The 27,264-nt window shown below is 46.6% G+C and overlaps 1 protein-coding gene across 1 annotated transcript in view; it reads right to left on the bottom strand.

The window, feature by feature from the left end:
* Positions 1 to 27,064, bottom strand: part of NOTCH1 (notch receptor 1) — a 98,277-nt gene extending 71,213 nt beyond the window's left edge. The window contains exons 1-2 of the mRNA XM_086921036.1: positions 26,796 to 27,064; positions 12,251 to 12,332 (exon numbers count right to left, since the gene is read on the bottom strand). Coding sequence (XP_086777162.1) covers positions 12,251 to 12,332; positions 26,796 to 26,850 — 137 coding nt within the window. The 5' untranslated portion in view covers positions 26,851 to 27,064. The remainder of the gene's footprint in view (positions 1 to 12,250; positions 12,333 to 26,795) is intronic.
* Positions 27,065 to 27,264: the final 200 nt, after the last annotated feature.

Genomic DNA, 27,264 nt, shown 5'->3' on the forward strand with positions numbered 1-27,264 from the left:
CTTACTTTGTACATGCCAATGAGCCCCTTGTTGTTATTTTTAATCCATGTCATAGTACCTGTACAGTACAACAAGTGTGATTTTATAACAACAAAACCTTGATTATACAAGTCATCACAACAGGTATTTATACCATGTAGCTGATCTCAACTTTTCCCACTTGGTGAGTTTCTAATTCAAAATTATTTTATTGAAATTTTTTTACAAGTATAATACCATACAGTACAGTAGTGATGCGGGGGCAGGACAGACGATCTCAATGCACAGTTATGTATATCGACATTGGCATTAATGACAATTGGCATTGCTTAATGATTGCTTGGCATGTGGGTGTTGCCCTATCCTCCTTGGGTTTTAGGTCAGGGGCTAGAAAAGCTGTGGCTATTCCTTCTAGGCCTCGTTGTATGTTCCCTCCCACTATTGTGTTAATGAAGTTATACACTTTGCTCCAAAAGACCTTGTCCTTGGGGCATTCGTATATGATGTGTGTCAGGTCCCCTTTCTCTTTGAGGCAGTTCCAGCAGAAAACAAAGGGTGCCCAACATTGGTCCACGAGGGCAGGGTTGACGCCAGATGATTCTCATTGAGATTTATTGTATGTAAAATGATCCCCTGTGGATGCCAAACGCATTCGCCCCATGCAGACCTATGTTGGACGCCCTGAAACTAAGACGGTCACGAGAAGCTACCTGTAAGAGAAACGAACGGAAAACCAGTCAACATCTGCATAACTCCCATTACAGTTATGGTTGGGTGCCCGACCAAGCGCTAAGCTCCGCAGTTAAACACTTCTTTGTAGTGTTTCTCATTTATGGACGCCTTAATGGCTCGTTATGGTTAATTTCTCACCCAAGCTTTCCAATATCGTTTCTGAGCAGCCTCGGGGCTTCAGATAATGGGGGGACACGGAAACAAGCCGTAAAAAGCTGTAACGGTTTCCAACCATGGGGCCTACATCTCGTTAGACTTCGTGTTAAGGCTGGTCTGACTGAATATTAAGCGCCAATAATACACGGTTGGTGAATGATTCACTTAGTTGAAGTGTCCTGCATAAGCCAGGCACTGCCCAACAATGGCCTCTCCATTGGCCGCGGCAGGAGTCGCTTCAAAGACATGTTTTGAAGGCTGAGGGTGTGGGAAAAACATCAGGCGGTGACTTCCTTCTGGAAGTCCCACGGTAATGCTCATCTTTCTATGGTGGTAAAGTTTGCTAATTTCAGAGAAGCGTTCTGTGATCTGCTAATTGGTGCGCATGCTTGGGCCCTAGCATGTCATTACACACACCTGCACCGCCGCCAGCAAGCCCCAATTAGACGCTGCGCTGCAGGCATCCAAGGAGCCAATAAAACTTGCGGCTAACATGTATATCCACAGAAAATACAAAACAACTAGAAGAAGTAAAAAAGTCACATATTTACAGGTAAATGTGTGAAATTGTCATAGATGTGCATCACCAAAACCTAATCCAACCTGTAAACCTACCCTAAGCAAAACAACACCGCCTACCGTAAACCTAGCACTTAGCCCCGCATCTTATTCCAACCCTGATCATAACTCCTTTCCCTGTTACTTCCTCTAAATTAATCTTTACTGTAACTCATCCTCTAAAATGAATGTAACTAATTCCTAATCTAATACCCCACTGCCTCACTCTTACTGCCGCCATAACACAATATCCCTTACCCGACCCTTATTTCTATACCATACTGTGCATATCTGTATACCATACCAACCACCCCACACTTCCCACCTTACTCAAACCCAACCCTGACCCCTAAACATTACCCAAACTGTCGATTACCATCTAGCTAATCCTGTCCCTTATCTCTGTCCTTATGCGTATAGCATTCATACCATCCTGCACTCCATATCTTACTCAAACTCAATATTAACCCCTAAACATAACTTAAACAATGGGTTATTTTCTACCTAATCCTATCCCTTACCTCTATGCATATCTGTTTACCATACCTACCACCCCACACTCCATATCTTACTCAAACCCAATATTAACTCCTAATCATACCCTAAACCTTAGGTTATCTTCTACCTATTCCTATCCCGTACACCCCTGTGTGTGCATATCTGTTTACCATACCTACCACCCCACACTCCATATCTTACTCAAACCCAATATTAAATACCCTAAACCTTAGGTTATCTTCTACCTATTCCTATCCCTTACACCCCTGTGTGTGCATATCTGTTTACCATGCCTACCACCCCACACTCCATATCTTACTCAACCCTAACCATAACTTACTAAACACTACCTAAAACTTAGGTTAACTTCTACCTAATCCTATCCCCTACCCCTATCCTTTTCTGTATAGCATACCTACCATCCTGCACTCTATATTTTACTCACACCAAATCCTAATCACAAAACATAACCTAAACCTGATGTTATATGTATATTACATGTACCATCCCGCACTCCTTATCTCGCTCGAACACAATCCTACTCCCTAAATATAACCCAAACCATGGGGTATCGTATACTTCATTCTCTCCCTTGACCCCCTCCCCCAACCAATACCCATGCATTTTATTTAATACCTGTTAATCCACATTAAAAAAATATATATAATCTACTTTTTATAGTAAATTGTCAACGTTTTTACTATTTGGTTACTCTGCTTTTTCTATTTGTTTACTCTCAAGGCGGGCCTCAATCTAAAATGTGTTATGTACCATCTCAACTTCTCCCAACTGCTTATTGTTGCAGAAATGTATAGGATTGTTATCTGTATAAATACTGTTGTGTTGTTATATACACAGACTGAAAGTGGCCTCCAAGCAATTCTATTCACAATACTGTCTGGCATCGCAAACAGTCAATATTTACCCTGCTTTGTAATTCAAACTTTGTGATCACTCAGTGGATGCACTGTGTCCCGTGGCCTGTGGGACGACACAGCAATGACTCACAAATGACTACACACACCAGTATGTTTTCGAAGAACACTCAAGTAGAGTTTCCCAATTAAGTTGGTTAATATTTGTTGGAATGTGTTGCTTGGTGTGGCTCTTCACCTGGTGTTTCAATTTGTGGGTCTTCCTAAATCTTCACCCCATATAGTCAATACTTTTGAAAGAAGTTCTCTAGCCTGTGTTAATGGGAGATACCTGGAACACCCCCCTCCTGCTTTCGCCAATCCCCATATATTCCCCATAACTTCCATCAGGTCTAAGCCTTATGTCTGCAAGTATCTGATGCAGGGAATTATTATATGAATCCACTTATTCGGGGTAGAAATGCTTTCGTGGTGACGCATAATGCTCGGCCCTTCTGTCCCATACAAAGAGTCCAGCACTGGTCCACAAGTCATGGATGGGTTCACCAACCTCGCATCACAGGACATTTGCAACCAGCAGAGCATTAAACCTAAGGAATGCTACTTTATTAACCCTCTGCATTTACCTGTAGCGAAACGCACCTGCAGACAAGAAAAATGGTCTCCGCGATCCGCCTCAAAGGAAACAGGATCTGTCTGAAGCCAAGCACACGCCAGGTAAACGAAGGTTCTTGGCCAACGCAGCCGAATCCTGTCAATGATTTACCCGAATGAGTCCACTTCGGTCCAGTTCACAACTGTACCCGTTAACAGCACTGGAACATCGAATCAACTACCCGCTTCCAGTACAACCAGTGCTCGGTAAGATTTGGCCAACACGGCCATAAAGCCCATGATGGAGTTGAGTAAATCAGTAGGGCTCGAATCACAAAGATTTTTGTGCAAGTGAGGGTGACTTACAGGTGCAAACAACCTGTACGTGTATTAAAAATTGCTGCTTCTTATTGACAGAATCAGTTTCAGTGGACATTTTACCTGCAGAATTAATTTACTTCAGGAGGGAATCTGTCAGGTCTGAGGAAAGTACACTGGAGTAAGCCTGCCATCAGTGGAGGACAACAAAGTATTTTTGTGCGATTGTCGAAAAAAAGGAAGGGAACACTCTAAAATGCCTTAATTTGTGGGCATGGACAAGGAGTATCAAGGTTACAGAAAACAAAGAGGTTCAGCAAGTCCTTCCCCACCTTCAAAAGGTCACCCTGGAAAGCGCGTGGTTAATCAACAATCTGCATGGGTTTCAATGGCATACACAGCCAAATCACTGACATTTCCTAAATCAACCTAATGCAAAAGTTTCCTTTTTTCTTTTCCCTCAAGTTGAACATTGCAAACATTCGGAAAATGCCCTCCACTATAACTAGCACATAGATTGCACCTCAAGGCTAACTAGCTAGTCAAATCGTTTTTTCTTCTCGTGTAACCACACATTAAACAGCCTGAGTAGTTAAACATTTGCTAAATGTTTTTTTTTCATTGCTTAGATTAACACCCTCTCAATTAACTGCAGTCCACTGTAGTTCAAGCTGCAAAGCCGAGACATATTTAAGGCAGACACCTCACTTTCACAGAAAGTGTCTTTACAGCTGACTGAATATAAAGAGAAAAAAAAATTAACTCCTTCCCAAAACCTTTTCATCATAAATTGCTTCAAATGTGTTAACTCCTTCCCAAAAACTTTTCAGCGTAAATTGCTTCAAATGTGCCAAATCCCAAAAGCCTTCTCACCAACTTTTTAAAAAAGCAATATTTTCAAACTATTGTTTTACATAGATTTTTCATTTCTGGAATAGATGCATTACTCCATACCAAAATCAAAAGAGAGGTATTAGATGCCAAATTATTTTACGTCAGCTTGATTCCCTGTACAGTGCTTGTCCTACTTAATGCTGCATCGAGGAGCTAGCGTCGGGGTGTAAGCAGACAGAAGAGGCATGAGTGGGAGGGAAGAGAAAATGGGCCCAACCTCGAGGTATGTTCTAAGAAGGGTGAAATGTAACAAGATCCGCAATATCAGAAGTTTTCTTAAAGAGGGAAAGCCCCTTTAAAAAGGGGGTGTTGGCAAGAATGCCCAGGCAGGCGGGAGGATGAAGGTTTCATTAAGAGGGTGTTCAAGGTTTGAGTACAAAGGTGAAAGGGGTGGACTTTCCTGCACAAGGGGTAGCAATCTGCAGTGTCTCCCCCTTGCATGATTTGCCTGTCTGCCACCCTTCAATGGTTTGACCAAAGTGCATGACTCATGTTAAAAGACCGGGAAGCCGCGATTCTCAAAAACAACTCACTCAAATCGAAAAGGCGTCTGGGAACTAAACTGAAAATTGAATTCACCTATTTTTTGTTTACAATTTTTCGTAAATCCTTCGTAGAGCATCCAGGTGTTAAAACTTCAAGTAACACCTCAAGTGAATCGTGAACATTCATGTTGTTGTGGGCTATAACAGAGCCTTTGCAAATGTAATTTTTCTTAGCTTTACTGTTAACATCAATGAGGGGTTGCTCCAAACGTGCTTTCATCTAAATAAACGAAAATTCAGATTTAATGAGACCGTTCTTTTTAAATATACCTATGAGCACATCAAGTAAGTTAAGAAAAAAAGTAGTCCAGACCAAACCACTATTTGGCAGAATAAATAAGGCACAGCATGTGAATTCAGAAAAAAATCACAATAGGAAATGTAATTTCCTTAATATTTTTCCATACATTAATACTTATTTTTGCTGTTGGAAGTGCTCCTCTTAATTTACTCTGTGCCACACTGCCTACTTCACAAAACACACAGCAGTCTCAACGAAAGAAGACATTACACGAACTGCAATAGTGAGCACCTGTGCTCAAGCTGACATCAGGAAGGCACAACTTGAACCCAACATGGCTCCTGTCAATGTGCCTGTTCAACAAGTACCCGTGTTGAGTACACTAACCACAAGAACAACAAAACTAAAGGTTGGGTCAGTTTAAAGCGGGATACCCACATCAAACACAAAAAAGTGGCTGGATTAGTGCCAGATTTTCGGGATAAACACTGACCACTGACATCAATTCAACGCAGTATTCCTGTATGGTAGGGTCGGCGAGGACAGCAGGGCTTTAGCGCCACTGCTGAGCGGAGAGATCTTGTTCACTGTACTGTGCGACTCTGGAGAATGAAAGGCGAGTGGACAGGATGGAACAAAACTACATTCAGGTAATCAAAAGACAAACAGTGGCTTGTGGCCACCCAAAGAAGACACCCATATACCCTACTACTGCTATGATCTCCAAATAAACACTTTCTAGACCCCTACCTCCACTGTCCCTCTTCTGTCATCTTCAACTCCACTACTCACATGTCCACCGCTTAAATTAATTTCATATTTCCCTATACTAATTCACCACTAATCCTTTTTGGGTTCCGGAGCCACTCACCGAAAAGTACTTCAAAGCCTCATCAGGGGTAGTAAGCGCTATATAAAAGCAATTTGCAATTACAATACAAGACAACAGAGTTGTACTACTCTTCGAAAACGGCTTTGATGCCTTATCAGAGGTACCAAGGGCTATATAAATGCAAACCCTTCCCTCTTCCATTCCTCCACTATCCTTTTCAACCCAAAAACAGACTCTTATGCCCACAGCTCTAATTATTTTCATATTTCCCTACACTAATTCACCACTAATCCTTTTTGGGTTCTGGAGTAGCGTGCTACTCGCCGAAAAGCACTTCGACCCCTCGTCAGAGGTAGTAAGCACAATATAAATGCAATTAACAATTACAATACAAGACAACTAAGTTGTGCCCTTAAGACACAACTTCCATACTTGGGTCACAATCTGAAACTCCAACCCTGGCGCAAACTGGATAATGCAGGAGAAAAATATGGTGGCCTAAAAAGCAGGATATTATGTGCACGGATTCACACAATTGCTGTAGCGTGACCCTTGCAGTACAAAGAAATACACACAACACACCCCAGACAGTCCCAAATATGCCTCCCACATCAGCTCGCGGAGTCTGTCTTGTCGCGCTCCAGGCTATGAAAGAAGGGCTGAAGAAGGTACCAGGGAAGGTTGCAGAACAACTTTCCAAGATCACCACAAGCTGAGTATGCAGCCTATGTAATTAAGTACAATTTAGATTCATTGTATGCAAATAGATCCTATTTGGGTGGATATCATGCGAATCCTGCCTGTATCGAGCCCTCAGGAGCCCACCTGGCACACTCTTGCGATTAAAATGTAATATTGCCCTGCTCTGCTAACAAGCCTCGGGGTTCAGGGCGGAGAGGCTTTGCATCTCATTCACAGCTGATTTCTGCTGACGCCCCTAGAAACACATTGGGCCCATGGCCCCAGGGGCTGGCAGCCTGCTTTCACCAGTTACCCAATTTCTTAAAGGCCTGGTTTGCGACACACCACAAAGCCCACACTTCTGCATGCAGCTGCTGTGTAAAGGTCGGCGTTACCACTTCCGGTTAAAAGTCTTTTACTTTCAAGATCACTTTTAAAAAACATAAATACATTGTCACGCAACGGGTCAAATCCAGGAACACGCTGCCTGCCAAAATGAAAAAAAAGACTTGCTCAGGGTAGAGAAGTTAGAAAAAACGTGTTTTTATAAGCAGTAACAGCCGCATCAAACCACAGGTATACTGAATATTTTAGGTTCTTGCGGAAAACAGGTTATCGTGGCCGCCTCAGCAGAATAGTATTTTATCATCCGACCTCGGAAGGAGGAACAGCTAAACTGTGACAGGTCAAGGTATGACCTGCAGGCTCTAAACCAATTACAGCAGAGGAGCACAACCCGCTGAGCTAACCTGCCGGTGCACATGTGCTTATGTACATGAATTCTCAGCAATCTCAAGATACCTATGTGGGCCAAGTAGAGCAGGAGGAAGCTGCAAAAATGAGCAGGCCTCAATGTCAGATTGAGCCTGTGTTTGGACAACGCAGTGGGCGCCTTTGCTATGATATGTTAGGCGACCTGTCCTCGGATCTTCAATTCCCCCCCCTTGTACCAAGACCAAGTGAGAAGTATCAGCGATATGTTGGAGGCCAATATTCTACGGCTCGACATAGGTCAGACTAGCACCATCGGTCCTCCACCGCAGAAAGGTTAAGGTCCACCTGAGGATACCGAGCCTTTTAGAGCCCACGGAGCTAAATTCCCACTCAAAATTCATCCTTCAAGCTTTTGAAGTTTAGGGAAGCCCTCGAAGCCTGTCTGTTTCCCAGTAATGCTTCCATGTGATGTTCCGGTATAACACATCAGCACCAAGAGAGAGACTCCATTTACTGAGGTAGGTGCACCTCATAAAATCCCATAAAAAATAGAATAAAAACTCTTCAAGCCGCACCTGTGCCCCTAATCGACCATCAGGAAGGGTCCTCTCTATGTCTCCATGTTGCCTTGGTACATCACTCTGTTGGTCCCCAGCAAGAACAAGACTATGAAAGACTGTAGAAAATGTCCAATGCAAGCAAAGCGGGCATAACCCTCTTTCTGACAGGCAGTCATTTGTGTGGTTGGCGTCAGCCTTCTCCTTTTCCGTTTCTTTAAATTGATGTTTCCACATCAGCAATCAACAACATAGGTGTTTACAACGTGTTTTTTGTACTCCCCTCCAAATTGCTGTAGTAGTGTTGGTGCTCAAGGTATCCAGGTAGCCACACCATGATTAATTAAAGAGTTGGTAATATTTGTACACAGTTTAAGTAATAAATACCGCTAGTCACATATGGATGAATTATTACAAAGAGGAGGAAAGACATTCATCCAATGTATGAATGTATGGAAATTCATCCACTAGATCAAAAAATTGGTAACGGAGATCCGATGCAAGATAAACTAATTTACAACCAAAAAGTCACAGGCTTCATGTGTTTCGCCCCGTTGTGACTTTAAGCGTGCAGGCCTGGGGTCTTTTCAAGGCTCAAATGGAGTGAGATGGTGGCAAACCATTCTCAATGTATATCACTAGGTCAAAAAATCCAAAGTAAAGGATCTCAGAAGCCTTATTTATATAGTCAATGAGAAGTTGCAGCCATATTAGCATAAGGACCAGTCAAGACTGCGGTGTGGCCATTTGTCACAATGGTGTATTTCACCCAGGAAAATGCGTTATCTCCTTTCTTGCCCTCTGATCAAATGTCACCTCTTATTCTTTGCCATACACTTTACACTTTGTTATATTGATAATGTTTGTTAGCAATATATGGAGCAACCAAGACCCCAAAGAGCTCCACCATTAATTTAAGGGGCTGCCACAACTGCACATCATCTGTGGATTCCTTCTTTGAAGGACACAAGGTCACCAATGAAATAGTCAAGATTGTCTAAAGTCAAGTCACTGAGATATGTGAGTGTTTGGATCCCAGTAAAGAAGGTGCATGTGGTTATCATACAACTGTGGCCTTTCTTAAGATGTGTACGTGGTTGTCATAAGCCTGTGGCCTTTGTTAAGATTGATTTATTTTGTTGACATCAGCCCCTTTCAATGGAAATCAACCCTTTAGGCGAGTGAGGCTAAAACGTAGAAATGCATCATGTACAAACATTTTACAGACTCATAGACCAGAACTAAAAAAGTGACAACTTCTTGTAACGTGAACAATAATACATTGAGACGTTCAGTGGAAATGTCTCACTACTTTAGATGCAAGCAGTTTTAATAAAAACTCCACATAGATATTTCGAGAAAGTACAAAGGCAACCATGTAGCTAACAAACCCGCTTTACAAGTACTTATATCTCGGATTCGCTGAGGATTTGAACGTGGATAAACTTTCTGTAATTTAAAAAAGAAACAATAAAAATGGGAGATTCACTTGACTGAGTAAAAACTCCTTGTTTTTTTGCGCGGAAAGATTTTACATTCACGGAAACTCGCCAGCATGAGATTCCGATGGCAGGAGAGCGTAACACGTAAACTACCAAAAAAATGAATTGTTCATTGAAATTAAAATGAATTGCCCAGCCTGTTTTTTAACAATGGGATGACACCTGCTCTATAAAAACCTGGGCCCAGTGCCACTATTACACTGCATACTTGGAGGGCAGCGGTAATTGTGCACAGTAACACACCCCATAGCAGATGTTTCCAGTAGTGTCAAGGTTATCCCACGCCCAAGGGAGATGTTCCATGAAAACAAAGAGTGTCAAAGAAGCTATCTCATCATCTGCTCCACTGACATTTAAGTATCTGTGGGCCTGCACCAATGGGAGGCGTGACAGCAGCCTTGTTGTCAGTGCTGAGGGAATGGATAGCTGTGGAACATCAGATCTGTTGCCTCCAATATGCCAAAAAAATCAAACAGCCTAGCACACACCACTGTTCTTATCTGAATTTGCTTTCATTGAAAGAGGGCTGATGAAGGCCGAACACCTGCAGAAACAACAGCGAACAACGAATCTGATTGGTGACGCTTGCACGTTTCATGCCAGACTGCCCCAAAATGCGAAAATTACAGCATCTGTTACCTCGATAGAATGCACTTAGCCACGCCTCCTCATAACACTGTGTAATCTATAAATATGTATAATTATGTGCAATTTCACTCTTGCCACACCTGCTAAAAGTCATTACAACTGTTGTGTTGGGTGCTGTAGACATGATGCAGAATTAGGAGCAACCTCTTGCGGAAGCGTGCCACTGTGGACTACCATTCTCCAAGCAACCCTTCTCTCTAGATACCCAACTGAATATTTACTCTTCAGTTTTATGGAAGAGTTTCTGAATTTCCACTGACTTGTTTTGATGGATCTGGCAAAGACCTCTCCCGGAGCAGATTCCGCGGCCATCTGCGCATGTATTAATGCAAATCAGAAGCCGCAGGTTGTAGAAGGAGTGAAAGGCCACGAGGAAAAGGGGCCATTTATGCATTCGGGAAGCCACACATGATTAGTCACACGGCATTAATCTGTCTCCCCTAACAATGGCCGCTGGATTTCGACCGAACCCCAGCTGTCGCGCTTTCAATGGAAGAAAACAAGATTTAGAGCATCAAGCGTCCGTACGGCTTCAGTTCGCGGAAAAAGTGGCGTGCATTCATTAGCGGGCCACAAAGACATGCTCGCCTTTGTCTATTAAATTGCTCATGGGCCCGATTAATTTACAGAAGTTTTTCATTGGAGGATCGGCCTGGACGAAGGGAGTGGGCTTGGAAAAGCACTAGAGGGTCTTCAACAACACCAGTGGCGGGAGAAGATCCCCAAATACGCTACGGTTGCCCGGGAAATCCAGCACTCAACAGTTGGCATGAAGATTCCTTCTACCTTTACTGTCCAAAGATGGTTTGATATTTATGGCTTTGGAGAAATATTTTACAACTGTAAAAACCACCTCCAGAGTAGGGTGGGAGAGCGTAGTTCATTTAAATTCTGGCCTACATCTGCTCAAAAAGCAAATAGAATCTGCCTGTCAGCTCTCTCAAGAGATTGAATCTGCATTCATTGTGATAAAGTCCTTTCTTGGGGACTGGAAAGCAATCAAGGTCTACCAAACGTCTGCCTAGATCCATGGATAAAAAAAAATACAAGACCCTCCCTAATCCCAAGCAGAGAGGACACAATGCAAAGTAGAAAAGACAACCGTAGAAGTGTAGCTACACCTGCCATACAGTGTGAAGGAAATTGTTTCGACGTGTGAGGAGAGTTGTACTTTTTGCTTCTTAGCTGTATAGTTTTCGATGAATGTATGGGTTGACACCAAAACTGACATTGCGCAGAAACCCACTACACGACAACTTAACGTTTTGTGTTGAACAATAACAAGTCGAATTAATTCATGCAATGACACTGAAATTACATTATTGAAACTTCAAATTGGGAACATTACCAGATTCTTTTTTTTCTGGGAATTTTCTAGGTTTTACAGTGGTAATCCATTTCTCCGAGATATCAATACCAAACTTCAAGTTCAAGAAAAGCTTTATTCGATTGTTGAAGCAATCGTAAAAGCACACAAGTAATTCATACAAAAACACTTTCTTAAAAAAGCCATAATGATAACATTATAAGTAATAAGGTAAAAAAAATACAATGTGACAATCCTATCGATTTAACCACCGTTGCTGTGCAAAATGAGCATTCAAGTGACCATAGATTCCTTTGGTAAATCACTTTTTTCAAAAGGGATAAAATTCTTAGAACAGAGTTTTCATTGGCTAGTAACTGTAAAAGTAACGATGCCGGACGACATTGTCGTAACCCAGATCTCTTTAAAATAGACACTAAAAACCTACCTAACTTTATCGAAGCCAATAAAATCACAAGAACCCTGCTCACGCTCCTATCTCTAAAATATTCCAACCTAACATCCTAACACCAGGAGTTGCTCTCTTTTCTAGGGCTAGGCAGTTTTTTTTCTCCAAATAAGAAACCTGGATGTTTCATGCTTTTGGTAAAATGACTTACGTGCAAGTGAAAGTCCCGTTGGGAAGGGCTTCGCACTTTCCACCATTCATGCATTTTTCACTCTGTAGAGTACATCGTAGGGCTGAAAAACATAAGTAAATGTTTTGTTTCCACTTCAAAGATCATCAGACACCTTAATATTCACACAAGTAAATATAACACTCAAAGTGATATCTTTGGGCCTGTGTTCGATGCCCTTTCCTTGATTTGGTCGGATAAAGATTATAGGAAAGGAATCTAAATTTGACACTGAATGATAGTTTGTCTTATAACAAGTTTATAAGTCAATATATATTTCTTAAGGGTTTGAAAATACAGCAATTTAGGAAAACATGTTATTTACATTTGTCATATAGGTTAATAGCAGTTTCTCTTCATAGCCAAGTCTCGACATCTGATACCTTCACGAAGCAGGCCACTTCCATGGGCGACCTGTTAGTTGAAAATGCTAGTTTAAGGCCTTCTCCTTGACACGTCAGCTGTACGTCCAAGGCAGACACACAACGCTAAGGGACTTGACATGCTGAAGTTAAGAGCTGAGATAAGCAGGCAGCAGAGTCAGCCAGGGGCCACAGATTTCGATGGAGCAGATTTCTAAGCCCTGGAGGCGGCTGATAAGAGCAGCCATTGGTGTGGAAGAGGCCTGCGGCACGCACAGACTCAAGAGAGCTTAGCAGGGAGTCTGGAAGGTCTGCTGCAGTCAGTGTCTGCGGGGCTGGGAGGGAAAAACTAAAGCTGGCACCGGGTGCCCAAAACAAGAACCCATCAGTAGCGCAGCCAGTGTGTCACGGGTCCTGGTGGAAGGGTGGGAATGTCCCCCCCTGGCTGCCGTCTGAATTATAAAATACAGCAACAATTAGGGTTCACTGGGCCCCTCAGCCTCTAGGCTAGGCCCTGGTGCCACTGCACCTGCTGCACCAAAGGAAGCTAGGCACCTGGAACCCATATGGATCTTTCCTAGAATATTACAATGGAACAGGGCTTTCTTTAGACTTTGTTTTAAATATATATCATTTGAAGGTGCCTTCGTTCCTGAGACATTTCATTGATGCAAACTTTGACCAACAACAAAGGTTAATGATGCTGCGAAGGAAGACATCCAGCGTGGATGCTAGCGCCCAGAGAGGAGTGCTGCAAGGTGGATGGAGAGGCGCTACATGAACAACGGGTGCCCTTCAGCCATGGCTTGTAACATAATATAACATGTATATGATATTTAAGGACACTGGTTTTAAGATGAGTTGCCCCTGCGAGAAGAGCGACAAAATGTGGTCATTCTATTCACCTGCACCAAATTACTATCAAAAAATGAAACAAATGCGAACTTTTCAGACATTAGTAAACTGAATCCAGAAGTTAGACTTAAAGAAGGTAAATCAGAACAATACGCACAAGCCCACGCACTCAACACACACAAGATGATGCCCCTTGTGCAAAGGAACCGGTGTGCTGACCGAAGATCGCCTATAACTATTCGGCCCTGGCAATAGACTTTCATAATATTAATGTGGGGCTGAGAGACAACAGAGCATTCTTCCTAAATCACCCACTCGGAGGCTGTGGGGGGACCCCCTCAGAGATTGTCTCCCTATGGGCAAACAGTGTGCTACCAGAGCACCCGGGTGCCCTCTTGAAGAGACAACTTGCCCAAAAACATCTGCCTCGCCACAAGAATCACAGCCCAGCTGCCAGCGGTGAGGCCAGGCCTGCTTTGGCCACAGCCAAGGGACACAGCTTATGCTTGGTGTTATTCTGCGTGGGAAGAGATTTGTGTAGCTCCCCGTGGAGGGGGTGCGCAGTACTGAAGGCTACACCTCACTAGGGACAGAGGCCGCCATGATATGGAAGAACTGAATAATACCAAGTGCACTGGGGGCCCCGCGAGGACAGTCACAGGCATTCGAGTATGGCAAGACTGGGAGAGAGAGGAGATGCGCGAGACAGACTATCCAGGTGTATCATAGAGTTGAGGGTGAACATGTTCCAGATGAGCTGAGCCTTTAAAGGAAGACATGACGTGATAACATGTATAGAAGGAGTAACAAAAGAAGCGTTGGTAACAGAAAGTGTTAAGAACCTTCTATGTCATTAACATAGATGAATCTCCTGTAGCTAAGAAAATTGAAACCTGGCAGTAGGTGTGCCATGGCCATCCGTGTGCCACCAGTATACACGATAGGGCCGGCTCGCATGGTTTGCCACAGGTTCAGTGACATCTCTGCTGGCATTGTGCCAGCCAATGTGCTGATTTCCTAACTTGAAGTGCCTTCATGAGTATGTCTAAATAACTAATTTATAACTGCCCTTGCCAAGTATGTGTGCCAAGAAACCCAGTGTAATGCGTCAATGATGATGATAGCAGGGAGTGAAGTTTTGCCTGGCATAAAAAACACTTTGAAATGTTATTTCTATTATTTATGGTGGAGTACAGGCCCCTCTTTTGCACTGGAACGCTGGGATTGTGGAGACCTGGAATAACAAGCTCGCGAAGCGGTACCCTCTGTGTTCATGAGGTGTCCTGAGTTACTCTACCCCAAGGGTTGCCCAATTTCACTTCTCAGCACTGAATGAACACGTCTAAATTACTGGCCAGTGATGCTGAGACGGATGGAGTCAAGCAGGATTTCTACCACATGGACTCTCCCTAGAGTATGGCTGTCGATGGATAGTGCCTGGTTGGGTTTTATGGTTTAGAATATCTTATTGGTTGACGATGCCTGGTTGCGTTCTGTATTTTACAATATTGTATTGTTTGATGGTTCCCGGTTGGGTTCTATATTTAGGAGTATCTTACTGTTTGACAGTGTCTAGTTGGGTTCTATATTTAGGAGTATCTTACTGTTTGACAGTGTCTAGTTGGGTTCTATATTTAGGAGTATCTTACTGTTTGACAGTGTCTAGTTTGGGTTCTATATTTAGGAGTATCTTACTGTTTGACAGTGTCTAGTTTGGGTTCTATATTTAGGAGTATCTTACTGTTTGACAGTGTCTAGTTGGGTTCTATATTTAGGAGTATCTTACTGTTTGACAGTGTCTAGTTGGGTTCTATATTTTGGAATGTCTCATGCATGATGGTGTTCCGTTTGATAGTAGATTTGGGAATGTCTTTATGTTGGATGCCTTAAAATGTAGTTTTAGGTATGGAATGTCTTTTGTTAGATGGTGTCTGGTTGTTTTTTTATATTTTAGAACGCCTTATGGTTTGACAGCATCTAGTTGGCTTGTACATTTTAAAATGTTTTATTGTTTGTCAGTGTATAGTTGGGTTTTACAATTTAGGATGTCCGCTACGTGGTGGTGTGCAGTTGGATTTTCTTTATGTTGAATGCTGGTAAGTTTGGTTGTACATTCTTGAATGTCTTTTGTTTGGTGGTGTCTGGTTGGTTTTGCGCTCTGTAATTAATGTGTTGGTTTCTGACCTGGTTATGGATCCCAGGATGCATTTTGTCAGCTGGGTCACCGCTGCTGTTAAGATTCCGGATACCTTAGTTTGATGGTATTAGGCCGATATGTTCTAGAGGTTTGGTGTCTGCTCAGATCTCTGACTACAATGGGTCTGATGATGTGTGCTTGTTTTTTTAGACCACTTGTGACATCCTTCATTGATGGCCCTTGCAGAGGAGTTGAATCCTTCTAAAACTGAGCTCCAGGTCGGATATTTTAAAACGACATCTCTGCGAACCTTTTTACGGGCGGTTCAGAAATTTAGATACAAAAGGTGACTTTTCCCAAGATCTGCCGTAATGAAACTGTTGAAATATTTATTGCGGCCACTGGGTTGCAACAATAACTCCATATATTATTAATGTGATAACAGACAATGCAATCTGCAAGAAAGTGTCTGCCCTGCACAACGCTCCTCGACGACCCGAGGCTGCTTGTAATGCAGTTGCTACTTTTCAATGTACTTTTATGGCCACTTTATTTAGATCCAATCAAGTAATTTTTGATTCTGACTTAAGGCTGTTTCTGAGTGTTGTGTGGAATGGTAAAGCTAAATACGAAAAAATGCCCAGGAGCCGCGCCCGCCTGCCACCAAGATGCGCCGTGAATGGGTGTGCTGGTGCCACCGAAGGTGCGGGAAGAAAAGGACAACTGTTGCAATATTCATGGCGACCCCATCCGCGGTGCCCGGGAGGGGTCGAGGGTGTTTGTGTCTCTCCAGCAAACATACGTTGTCTTCTCTCCCGAGCTCGTGGGAAAAAATAGCAACAGCTGCTGAGCAGGGAGCGCTCTGATTTTAAACAAATGGCGCAATCAGAGCCGCCCATTGTGAAGCGCCGGGGACACTTGGCGCTTTGTTTACAGCCGTGATACCTGAACCTTCTGCCCGGGGGCCGTGGGGAGCCCCGCCCCCAGCCCAGCAGGCAGCGCACACAGCGCCTCTGTCTCCAGTGGCTGGGGGGGGTGGGGGCGCCCACAGGTACATTGATAGGGAGTCCAGGCACCTTGAGAGGTAGAGGCGGGAAGCGCCTCTCATACAGTGAGTCAACTCCAAGAAATGAGCGCTCGTTAAGTGGATCCCGAAAGGGCAGGGACCCCCCCCTGGCTTGGGAAGTCCCAAGAATCTCCGGAAACTGCACTTAAAGAAAGTTCCCTCCTCACACTTCCCGACAGACACAATCCATACGAAACAAAAAAATGCAGACGCGTCTGCTCTTTATGCAAAGTAACCGTGAAGAGAGGCGCTATATGACAACGATACATGGAGCTCTTTGTAAGGAGAGCGTTAGCCCCCCCTTGAACCGATAACAGCAGGTGGGGTACAGTCACTCGCAACACTTTCTGAGTTATCTAAAATCGGTCTGGATTGATTCAGGGGGTAATCGTCTCCACCCACTCCCCGGAACAATTCACTCAAATGGCTCGAGATAAAGGCCCCCATCAAACAGCACCTAACAGGTGTGTGCACGGTTTGCGGAGGGCTCCTTTTCATCTGCATTCTGGGACTTGTGGTCCAGCATTTCTAACACAGAAGGCACAATAGCAAGCGCCTGAAAGCCATGACAAAACGAACACAGCAGGAGCGTCTCACGCCTGACATGGGACAATCACCCCCACCCACCCCTCTTCCGAAAGTCACCCGAGGGCGCGAGGCAACGACTGGATAATATGAAAACTCTCTCCTCACAGAACTATTCCCCCACCCCGAAAGGGGTTAGCTTCCCTGCGCCAAAACGTAATCTATGTATTTATTTTGAAAGTTTGATATTTATTTTGAAAGTTTTCTATAGCATGAACACCCCTTGCGGGTATCAGAGCGCTTTGCAATTGTTTTGAGTGAGAACAACCTTGACAGCTTTCTCAGCTGTCTGCACCCGGTTGGTGGTGGGGGAGGGAGGGTGAAAGAGGGGGGTCTTGTGCGTGTAATGCGGAAGCTCCCTGGGGTAAAAGCCAGACCAGGCTCTGTGCGACAGGACCCATGACTGTGAACAAAGCTACAGTTTGCCAGGCAGGGATCGGGTGAACGACATATTTCATAATGACAACTGCATTCAGCATCAGCACGCGGCGCCCGGGTGCCCACTCATCAATGCCATCACCCCCACGAAGGTGCAGGCCTCCGCCAGAGGCAGTGTGCTGATTTGTGCGCCTGTGTGTTTGACGTCATAGTTCATCTGGGCGCTCCCCCCGCCCCTAAAAACGTGTTCTATCCGGGTCTGCGAATGCACGCCCGCCCAGAAGCACGACCGAGAAAAGCAGCCGCCAAAGCGGAAACCTGACGTCAGGGGACATTTCTGAGCTCCCGGAATCGGATGGAGTCCGACAGCGAGCATCTCTGGTGGGGGTGGGGAGGCTGCGCAGGGCTGGCCTCTGCTCCGCTCCAAAGTTTTATAGTTCAAGGACCTCACCCTACACTTTAAGGGCACCCTACAGGGTCTGAGCGCCCACACATAGAACCTCAAGGTATACGCGACCAGTCCAAAGAGTCACATTACTCAAGGGTCTCACTCTTAAAGGGACCAGGCATTAAATGATGTCACAGTGCACCTCAAATCTGGAGCTGACATCATCGAACACACATTCTAGAATGCCTATTGTTGAGATGGTTATAGGCGCAGGACAGTGGGCTTCCCTCCACACTGGATGGCACGGAGTGTGCGCCCACAGTCTGGGCTTAGAGAGTTAAAGAGTATCTTTCTAGAAAGTCAACCTTTCTTACAGCCTTAGAACGCTTATCACTGATTGGCAGTGTTCACTGATTGCCAGCAAGGGGCGACAGGACCCAACTCTCCTGTAGTCAGAACTACTAATGACTGCCAAGAGGGGCACTCATGGAGAATTCGAGGCCCCAAATACTAGCTAACTTAAAGCCACCACTCTCAGAGAAATGGTAGGCCCAGACACAAGCATGCCACTGGTGGCGAGTTTCATAGCCCATTGGTAGGGGGGGGGGGCAAGTTTTTCAACTCCTTCCAACATCCATAAACAAAGTTTCTCTTATATCAAAACAGTACCTCACATATGAAAAATAGGCGGGGATCGCAGAGATTATTTACAATAATATTAGTGAGTTGCTGTTGTATTATAATATTGAAAACAGACGTCACCGGCCCTAAATATTAGATGTAAACACGTTAAGAATTTGGACCGGAGTGTCTGTGCAGTGTCAGTGACCAAGCCAAGGAGGGCATGAAAGAGATGAAACTGAATCCTACATTTAAAGCTCTTCGGAACAGGGGCCACCAAATTACTTTTGGCCCAAGGCCCCTGAAATTCGTAAAATGTGTGCTGAGTGCCAACAAGGGTACTCTTATCCTAGATAATTCAAAGGCACCACTTTTAGAGACTCTATGCGTCCAACAATGGGGGCGCCACTCCTAGCGAGTCTGATAGTCCATTTCCAGAGGACCAAACTCTCTTATATTCTAAAAACCCCACACATTGAGTGCCGACAGGAGTACACTTATCCCAGATAATTCATGGACACCACTTTTAGAGACTCGTGGGTCCAACCCTAAGGGTGACACTCTTCGCAAGACTAATAGTCCAATTCTTGAGGGCCAATCTTTTTTTATAGTCTAAAAATCCCACCCAGTGATTTCCAAGAGGAACACTCTTGGAAAGTTGGCGGTCCTGTATTTTAGATAACTCACAGGCAGGATCCACGAGAATTGGTGAACCCAACCCCAATGGTGCCACTCTTGAGAGGGCCAGAGGGCCCACATTTGGAGAACCTAAGTGCCCCAGTCTGTGATAGCTCATCAAGAAAACCTTACCCAACAATGGCTAGATCTTGAAAGCCCAATACCCACTTTTAGATATCTCTAGTGCCCAAAAGGCACCAACCACTCTTCCTGGATAGCCAACAGGGCCCTCCCAGACAGCCCAACAGCCAGTGCCCAGGGTCCCACCTCAAGAGATCCCCATGGCCTACTCATGATGGAACATGAAGCCCACTTGGAGAACCCATGGGTGGGCAAAGGAGGTACAGCCCACAATAATAATAATACCCTTGAATTTGTAAAGCGCACAGCTACCTCCGAAGCGGTTTCCCGGCGCTGGGGGCCCTCGGGAAGATTAAGCAAGCTATTGCCCAGAGTCACATGGTGTTGGGCTGACCTGCCGCTGGCGATTGAACCGTGAATCCCGTGGTCCGGAGTCAGGCACCCTGGCCGCTGCGCCACACCTCTTCCACAAACTTGCTCCCTAAAAGCCAGACAACCATTCTTAAGTGATGCAAACACCCACTTCTGTATGGCCCAACTGATCCACTCTGCTGATGCCTAACAGATGTACTGCACGTGCAAAGGCCACAGACAGACGACCCAGGAGCCCGCTGCCTGCTGTCCCAAGGGCCCAGTGTGAGAAATCATTAAAGTTTGCTCACAGGGATCCAGGATCAGGCCTAAAATTCAGTGGGATGAGTGGTTACTAATGAGATCTGTGTGCGCGAACTTAAATCCTGTCAAGGTGTGCTTGGCTTTGCATCCTTCTGAGGGCCACACACTGAATACCATTCATCAAGGTTATTGTAAAACATGTCATTTCAAAGAAACATTTGATGGTCAATACTGCAGTACGAAGTGGTCTATAAAACAAGATGGTATTATTAATACTCCAAAAGAGGTCAAGAGCCCACTGTAGGGACATTGCATAGACAGCCAAAAGGCACACTCTCTGAGAGCTTCAAGCCCTATTGTTCGAGAATATGCTGCAAAAAAGACAGACCAGAGCCACTCGTAGACAATACAAGAGCGCGTTTTCCAATAGCCGACTCTTAGATAAAAGTTAGGATAATCTAAGGACACACTTTAGAAGAACCCAAGGACTTAGTCTAAGCAGCTTAAGGACCTTGCCTAGGAAAACTCAGGGGGTCTGTAGTAGCTGGCTCAAGGCCACCCTCTTACACAACCCATGCCCTTCTCTTAAAAGGGCCAACTGTTGGCTACTCCAGAAGGACAGTTCTTCAATAACCAAAAGCTCCCCTCATGAGGAGTCCACAGGTCCAGTCTAGAGAGTGCATGGACTCACTCGGAGAGACACCAGACAAAGCATTCGAAAGTCCCGTGGACCACTTTACGAAACACCAAATACTGACTTTAGGTACTGCAAGAGCAATTCTGAGACAAATGAACCGCCCACTAATGGAACGGTGAAGAACCTACCCTTAATCATCTCACGGGCCGCCCAGTCTTGGAGGGACCAAGGACCCTCTATAGGGCAGCCCAGGTAGTCATTCTTTAAAAACAAGGGGGTGGGGGGAGAACACATTCTTAGATAGATCAGGTAGACACATGAGGACATTGCAGCTCACGGCATACTCATAGAGAGCACACAACCCACTATTACAGAGCCCAAGATAACATAACGTAACATGTGTATTTGTAAAGCGCACATTCACCTGCAGGTCTCTTGGCACTGAATAACAGACGTTTATTGTTACCCAACTCACTGGTACTCATTTTATCGACCTCAGATGGACGAAAGGCTGAGTGGACCCACCAGGATTCGAACATGTGACCATGAGGTCGAACACAGGCCCCCTGCAATGGACGCAATAGTCCACTGAACCAACAGACCAGGCCAACAACCAACCTACAGGCCTGCTCTGGGACTGAACAAGGGAATTTAACGCAGCCCAACGACTCCACTCTTACTGAGTGGAAGAACCCTCTTCAGATCAGCCCAAGAGGACACACTGACAACGTCCAAGGCCCCACTTTTAGGGAGTTTAAGAACCCTGTCCATGTCAGCTATAGAGGACGCAAGGACACAGCCCACTCTTAAAGGGTCTAAAGACTCTGCCCAGGTCAGCCCAAGAGGGCACACCAACATAGGCCAAGGCCCTACTCTTTGAGGGTCTACTAGGCCTCTCAAGGTCAGCCCAAGAGGTCATGTTAACACAGTTCAAGGCCCCAGTCTTTGTCTACGAACCCTCTCCAGGTCAACCAAAGAAACACACGAACAGCAGTCCAAGGCTCAACTCTTAGACAGACTAAGAACCCAACTCCCATTGAACACAAGACAACACAATAACACAGACCAAGGCCCGCTCCTTGAGAGTCTAAGAACTCTTTCCAGGTCAGCCCAAGATGACAGGTTAAGATAGCCCAAGGCCCCACTCCTAGAGAGACTAAGAACCCTCATCGGGTCGGCCCAAGAGGAAGCACGAACACGGCCCAACATCCCACTCCAAAAGGGACTAAGAACTCTGTCCAGGTCAGGCAAGGAGACACACCAACACCGCCCAAGACCTCATTTTTACACAGTCTAGGAACCTGTCCAGCTCAGCCAATGAGGGCGCATGAACACAACCCAAGGCTCTGCTCCCAGAGGGCCTACAAACCCTCACCGGGTCATTCCAGGAAGATGCACAAATACAGCCCAATGCCCCGCTCTTGGAGGGCCTACAAATCCTCACTGGGTCATTCCAAGAAGATGCACAAATACAGCCCAATGCCCCGCTCTTGGAGGGCCTACAAACCCTCACTGGGTCATTCCAAGAAGATGCACAAATACAGCCCAATGCCCCGCTCTTGGAGGGCCTACAAACCCTCACCGGGTCATTCCAAGAAGATGCACAAATACAGCCCAATGCCCCGCTCTTGGAGGGCCTACAAACCCTCACCGGGTCATTCCAAGAAGATGCACAAATACAGCCCAATGCCCGGCTCTTGGAGGGCCTACAAACCCTCACTGGGTCATTCCAAGAAGATGCACAAATACAGCCCAATGCCCGCTCTTGGAGGGCCTACAAACTCTCACTGGGTCTTTCCAAGAAGATGCACAAATACAGCCCAATGCCCCGCTCTTGGAGGGCCTACAAACCCTCACCGGGTCATTCCAAGAAGATGCACAAATACAGCCCAATGCCCCGCTCTTGGAGGGCCTACAAAACCTCACCGGGTCATTCCAAGAAGATGCACAAATACAGCCCAATGCCCCGCTCTTGGAGGGCCTACAAACTCTCTCCAGGTTAACCCAAGACGATACGCTAACACAGCGCAATGCCCCTTTCTTAGACAGCCTAAGAACCCTCACTGGGTCAGCAGAAGAGGATGCATGAACACAGCCCAACACCCACTCTTACGGGGCCTGAAAACTCTGTCCAGGTGATGCCAAGAGGACACATTAACACCGCCCAAGACCTCATTTTAGAGAGTCTATGAACACTGTCCAGCTCGGCCAAAGAGAATGCAATAACACAACCCAAGACCCCGCTCTTAGAGGGCCTACGAACCCTCACGGGTCATCCCAAGACGATGCACAAACACAGCCCAAGGCCCCGCTCTTAGAGGGCCTACGAGCCCTCACCGGGTCATCCCAAGACGATGCCCAAACACAGCCCAAGGCCCCGCTCTTAGAGGGCCTACGAACCCTCACCGGGTCATCACAAGACGATGCACAAACACAGCCCAAGGCCCCGCTCTTAGAGGGCCTACGAACCCTCACCGGGTCATCCCAAGAGGATGCACAAAAACAGCCCAAGGTCCCTCTCTTTGACAGCCCATGGGCTCTCTCCAGGCCAGCCAGAGAGCACACTCCTACATAGCCCTAGGTTCACGCTATAATAGGCCAGGAACAGTCTCAAAAGGTGTCAATAAGCCACTCACTGACAGAGCTCGAAGCCATGCTGAGGGCACGATGATGTGCTTGGCGAGAGACCAATCTTTAACATCTCAAAGCATAATTACATATTTATCATTATAGTGTTTATTTGAACTTAAAGGCGTTCTGATTATCAAAAAGGAGAACAATAGTTTAAGTCAAATATTCAATGAAGGGAAATTCCACTGGCCCAAACAGAGAAATCCCACTGACCCCCTCTTAAATATCCCCAGGGCCCACTGATCTACTGTTTGAGATGCCAATGTGTCCCATGTACAGAACCCAAGAACCCACTCTTAGATATCAGAGCATCACACTCTCAGACACATTAGAACCTATTTGTGGCGATCCAAGCACCCGGGCTCAAAGACCACAAAGATCCCTTCTAAGCCATTAAAAAGCACTTTCACTGATCCCAGGAACCTACCAGTAGGGATTACCATAGTCCACTTTTGGAGATTCCAAATAACTCACTCTTAAGAGACCTTAGAGAGTCGAATGACCCATGGTTAGCGGCCCTTTTTATGAGATCCCAAGTAATCGTCTCTTGGAGACCCAGGGACCCCATATTTGAGATCCTAAAGCCCCCCACTCATAAAGATCTTAAGAACCACTCTGAGAGAGCTCGAAGGCCCACTCTTTAACAACCCTAGGATCCACTCTCACAGATCCCACGTGCCCGCTGTAGAACGGCCCAAGAACTGATGCTCAGAGCCCCCTGCGCCCGCTGTGGAACGGCCAAGAACTGATGCTCAGAGCGCCCACGTGCCCGCTGTACCAGAGCATAAGGACCACTCTTAGAGACCATCACAGCTCAAGCGTCTAACTTTCATGGAAGGTCCACTGCAGAGATCCGGCTGACCTACTCCTGAGACGTACACGTGACAACAGGTGTCTATTTCCCGTGCACACACGCCAGTGACTGCACCTCCCAAACTGCAGCCACAAACAACTCTCCCGTCTGTCTGGTGCCCGGGCGGCACTTCCACCCCGGTACCTCGCCGGAATGCACACCACGGGGCACTGTAGGACGTGGCCCCTCGTTCATCAAAAAGTGAAATATACACAGGGCTCGGGGCTGCCTTGGAGCAAACCGCACTTTGAAAGGGGACAAAAGAAACAGCATTGAAAGGGGCCAAGGCCAGGTTATCCAAATGGTGCCGTCTGCTGGGGAAGGCAGAGGGAGATAAAAGAGGGATTTATTCCGGCACGGAGCCGCCCTTTGAAGTCTTTCAGCGCGGTCTGCACAGAGCACATGACAGCAGGCAGGGCCGTGCGCCTCACACTGGCCCCTCTGTGCGCCCGGCGCTCAGCCCCGCTCTGCCCCGTTTCCTCTGTACAACATCCTCTTCTAAAGCAGCGAGTGAGTGTCTTTCCGGCCCAGGCCCGTGGCGCACTGCGCGCACCCAGGCGCACTGCACCCGCACCAGGGCTGGCCTCTCCCCCGTCCCCTGCCAGGCCCAGGGCGCACTGCACCCGCACCAGGGCTGGCCTCTCCCGTCCCCTGCCAGGCCCAGGCCCGCGGCGCACTGCGCGCACTTCACCCGCACCAGTGCTGGCCTCTCCCGTCTCCTTCCAGCATTACGGGACAAAAGCTTCATCTTCGTTTCATGTAAACCCGCCCCTCGCGTTTCTCTCTTGCCCCATCAGACCGGGCATCCTTCAGGCCTCGGTGTCAATGCCCCCGCTGACAGTGGCAGGAGCGTTCCTCCTGTGCCCATACACTCGTCAAAGTACAAGTCAAGTATCTGTGGCCATCAACCTAAACTGAAAGTGCCCCACGGAGCACAGAGGGTTCATCTCGCACCTCAGCTGTGCCCTCTGCTCCATAGGAAACGATCTCCTGGGACCCTGGAAGGGCACCGGAGTCCTGCTGCATCTGAGACCACCCTGTCTGACCTCAGGGTATGTTTATAGGCCCCCAAAGCCACCTGTGCCCTCTAAAAGTACCAAGGAAGGCACTGCACCCAACTAAAAATAACCCCTTGGGGTTCAGATGCGCACCCTAGTTCATCTGAAACTTCCCAAAAGGCCTCTCGCAAAATGTGCAGTAGAAAGCTAATTCCGCACTCCCTCGAAAGTCTGTGCATCATAATCTTTGAGAGACGTCATGCCGATCTCTGCGCCCCTAACTTTATTTGGCAGTATTCTTGCGCTCTGTTATCCATCGGGGCCTCCCGTCTCCCCGGGTGCCCACAACTTCACTCCACTCTTTCCTCAAATCCTCCTCTGAAAGGTTTCTGCTACCTCCCCCCCCCCCCCCCCTGTGCACTTAAACTATCCTGCGCCCCTTTGTGCTCCTAGTATCAGCAGCCCCCCAGCGGCGGAGGCAGTTGGTCAGTATGAGCCTCGGTGCAAGGAAGGAAATGGGCCCCTGCCTTTTTAAGCTGTGAAATATAAAACTAATCAGGGTTCGGGTGCCACACCAGGCCTCTGAGCCCCGGTGCCACTGCACATGCTGCACCAATGGAAGCTTCTCCCCTTGTGCGCACTCTGCGCCCACTGCGGGTACCACCATGCGCTTCAAACGCCACCTTAAACGTGCGCTCTGACACACCACTGTACCCGAAGCATCACCTCTGGGCCATCTACCTAACCCTGACGAAAAACTATCATGTATTCACCGGTGCCCACTTCAGCATACCTTACCGCTGCCCTTAAGTGCCACCCAATCTGTTTCCGTGACACCATCACAACCCTCGGCAGTCGGCAGTGTCTCTGCCTAAGCCCCCCGAGCGCCACTGTTGCACAACATCACCCGACGAACACCCAACTCTCCGTGGGAGGCTAGTAGCATGACCCATCTTGCACTCCGGGTAAAATATGCTGCCTGAAATACAAGTTCCGCGGGCGAGTCTCTCACGGGGGTCTGTGCGCATCCCACACCGCCTGCGCTGCGCACCTGGAAACGGGACAAGTCGCTCTGCGAAGTATGAGGAGCTTCACAGACTTTGTGAGGAATCTGCGCCTCTTGGACACTTTAGAGGCAGCCACACAGCCAGGGCATTAAAAAGAGCTGTTGTTGCTCAACCACAAAACGAGTGTTAAAACCGTTCCCCACCACTACTTAAGAGTCGGGGACACTTTTTAAAGCACGACAAATACATGATGCTCGGCGCGCGCACAAGACCTGAAACAAACTCTCGAGTTGCAGAAAGTTCTCTTGTGTTACCACAGATTACATCCGCGCAATTTTCATCCAAAAAGTTGTGCATTATTCTAATTTATAAAATCAGATTCACACATTCTGCTTCAAGTCACACACCGATAACTACGGACACACAATAATACAATATTCCGACGGGTTATTCTCACGTCCAGGGTCTCCTGGAGAGTTGTTCCCCTCTAGTTCAAGGGGCACCGCTCCTTGCTCACAAACCCAAGAGGATGTCCGGATCGAATCCAAGCTCCGGACTCCAAACAAATGAAACAAGGTGCCAAGAAGCCCGGAATGTTCTCGGACTGAGTTATCCAAGTTATCGATCCGTGTTACCTGGTGCCAGAGAGGGCAGCGTCAGTAGCAGCGCCGCGAAGCCCGGTAGCCGCATCCTCAGGCTGCAAGAGTCCGTTTTAAGGTGTCATAGGTTCCAAGCGGGGATGAAGCAGCTACTGTAAGTGTCCCTGTAGGTAAGTATCTCTCTCAGGTGCGTAAATAAATAAGCTCCGGTCCCAGGTGGGTGTCTCAGTCGCTCCGGGCACCCGGTGTCTCCTCGGAGCAGGTCGGTATCTTGCCTTCTTCTTGGCTTCGGCGCCACTGACTACAAAAGTGAAGCAGCAACCCTGCCAGCTCCTGCAGCCAGCAACCACAAAGGATTAGCAAAACAGAGCAGGAGCAGGCCCCGCCCAGAAACAACAAGGGCGGAAACAAGCCACGCCCACAAAAAGACACACGCCGTTTACTAACAAGTACTTGAGACTGACAGATTGGAAACATTTCCCTCCTGCACACATTCATTCTTCAC

This window comes from Lissotriton vulgaris, chromosome 5 (assembly GCF_964263255.1).
Source record: "Lissotriton vulgaris chromosome 5, aLisVul1.2, whole genome shotgun sequence".
NCBI classification, from domain to species: domain Eukaryota; kingdom Metazoa; phylum Chordata; class Amphibia; order Caudata; family Salamandridae; genus Lissotriton; species Lissotriton vulgaris.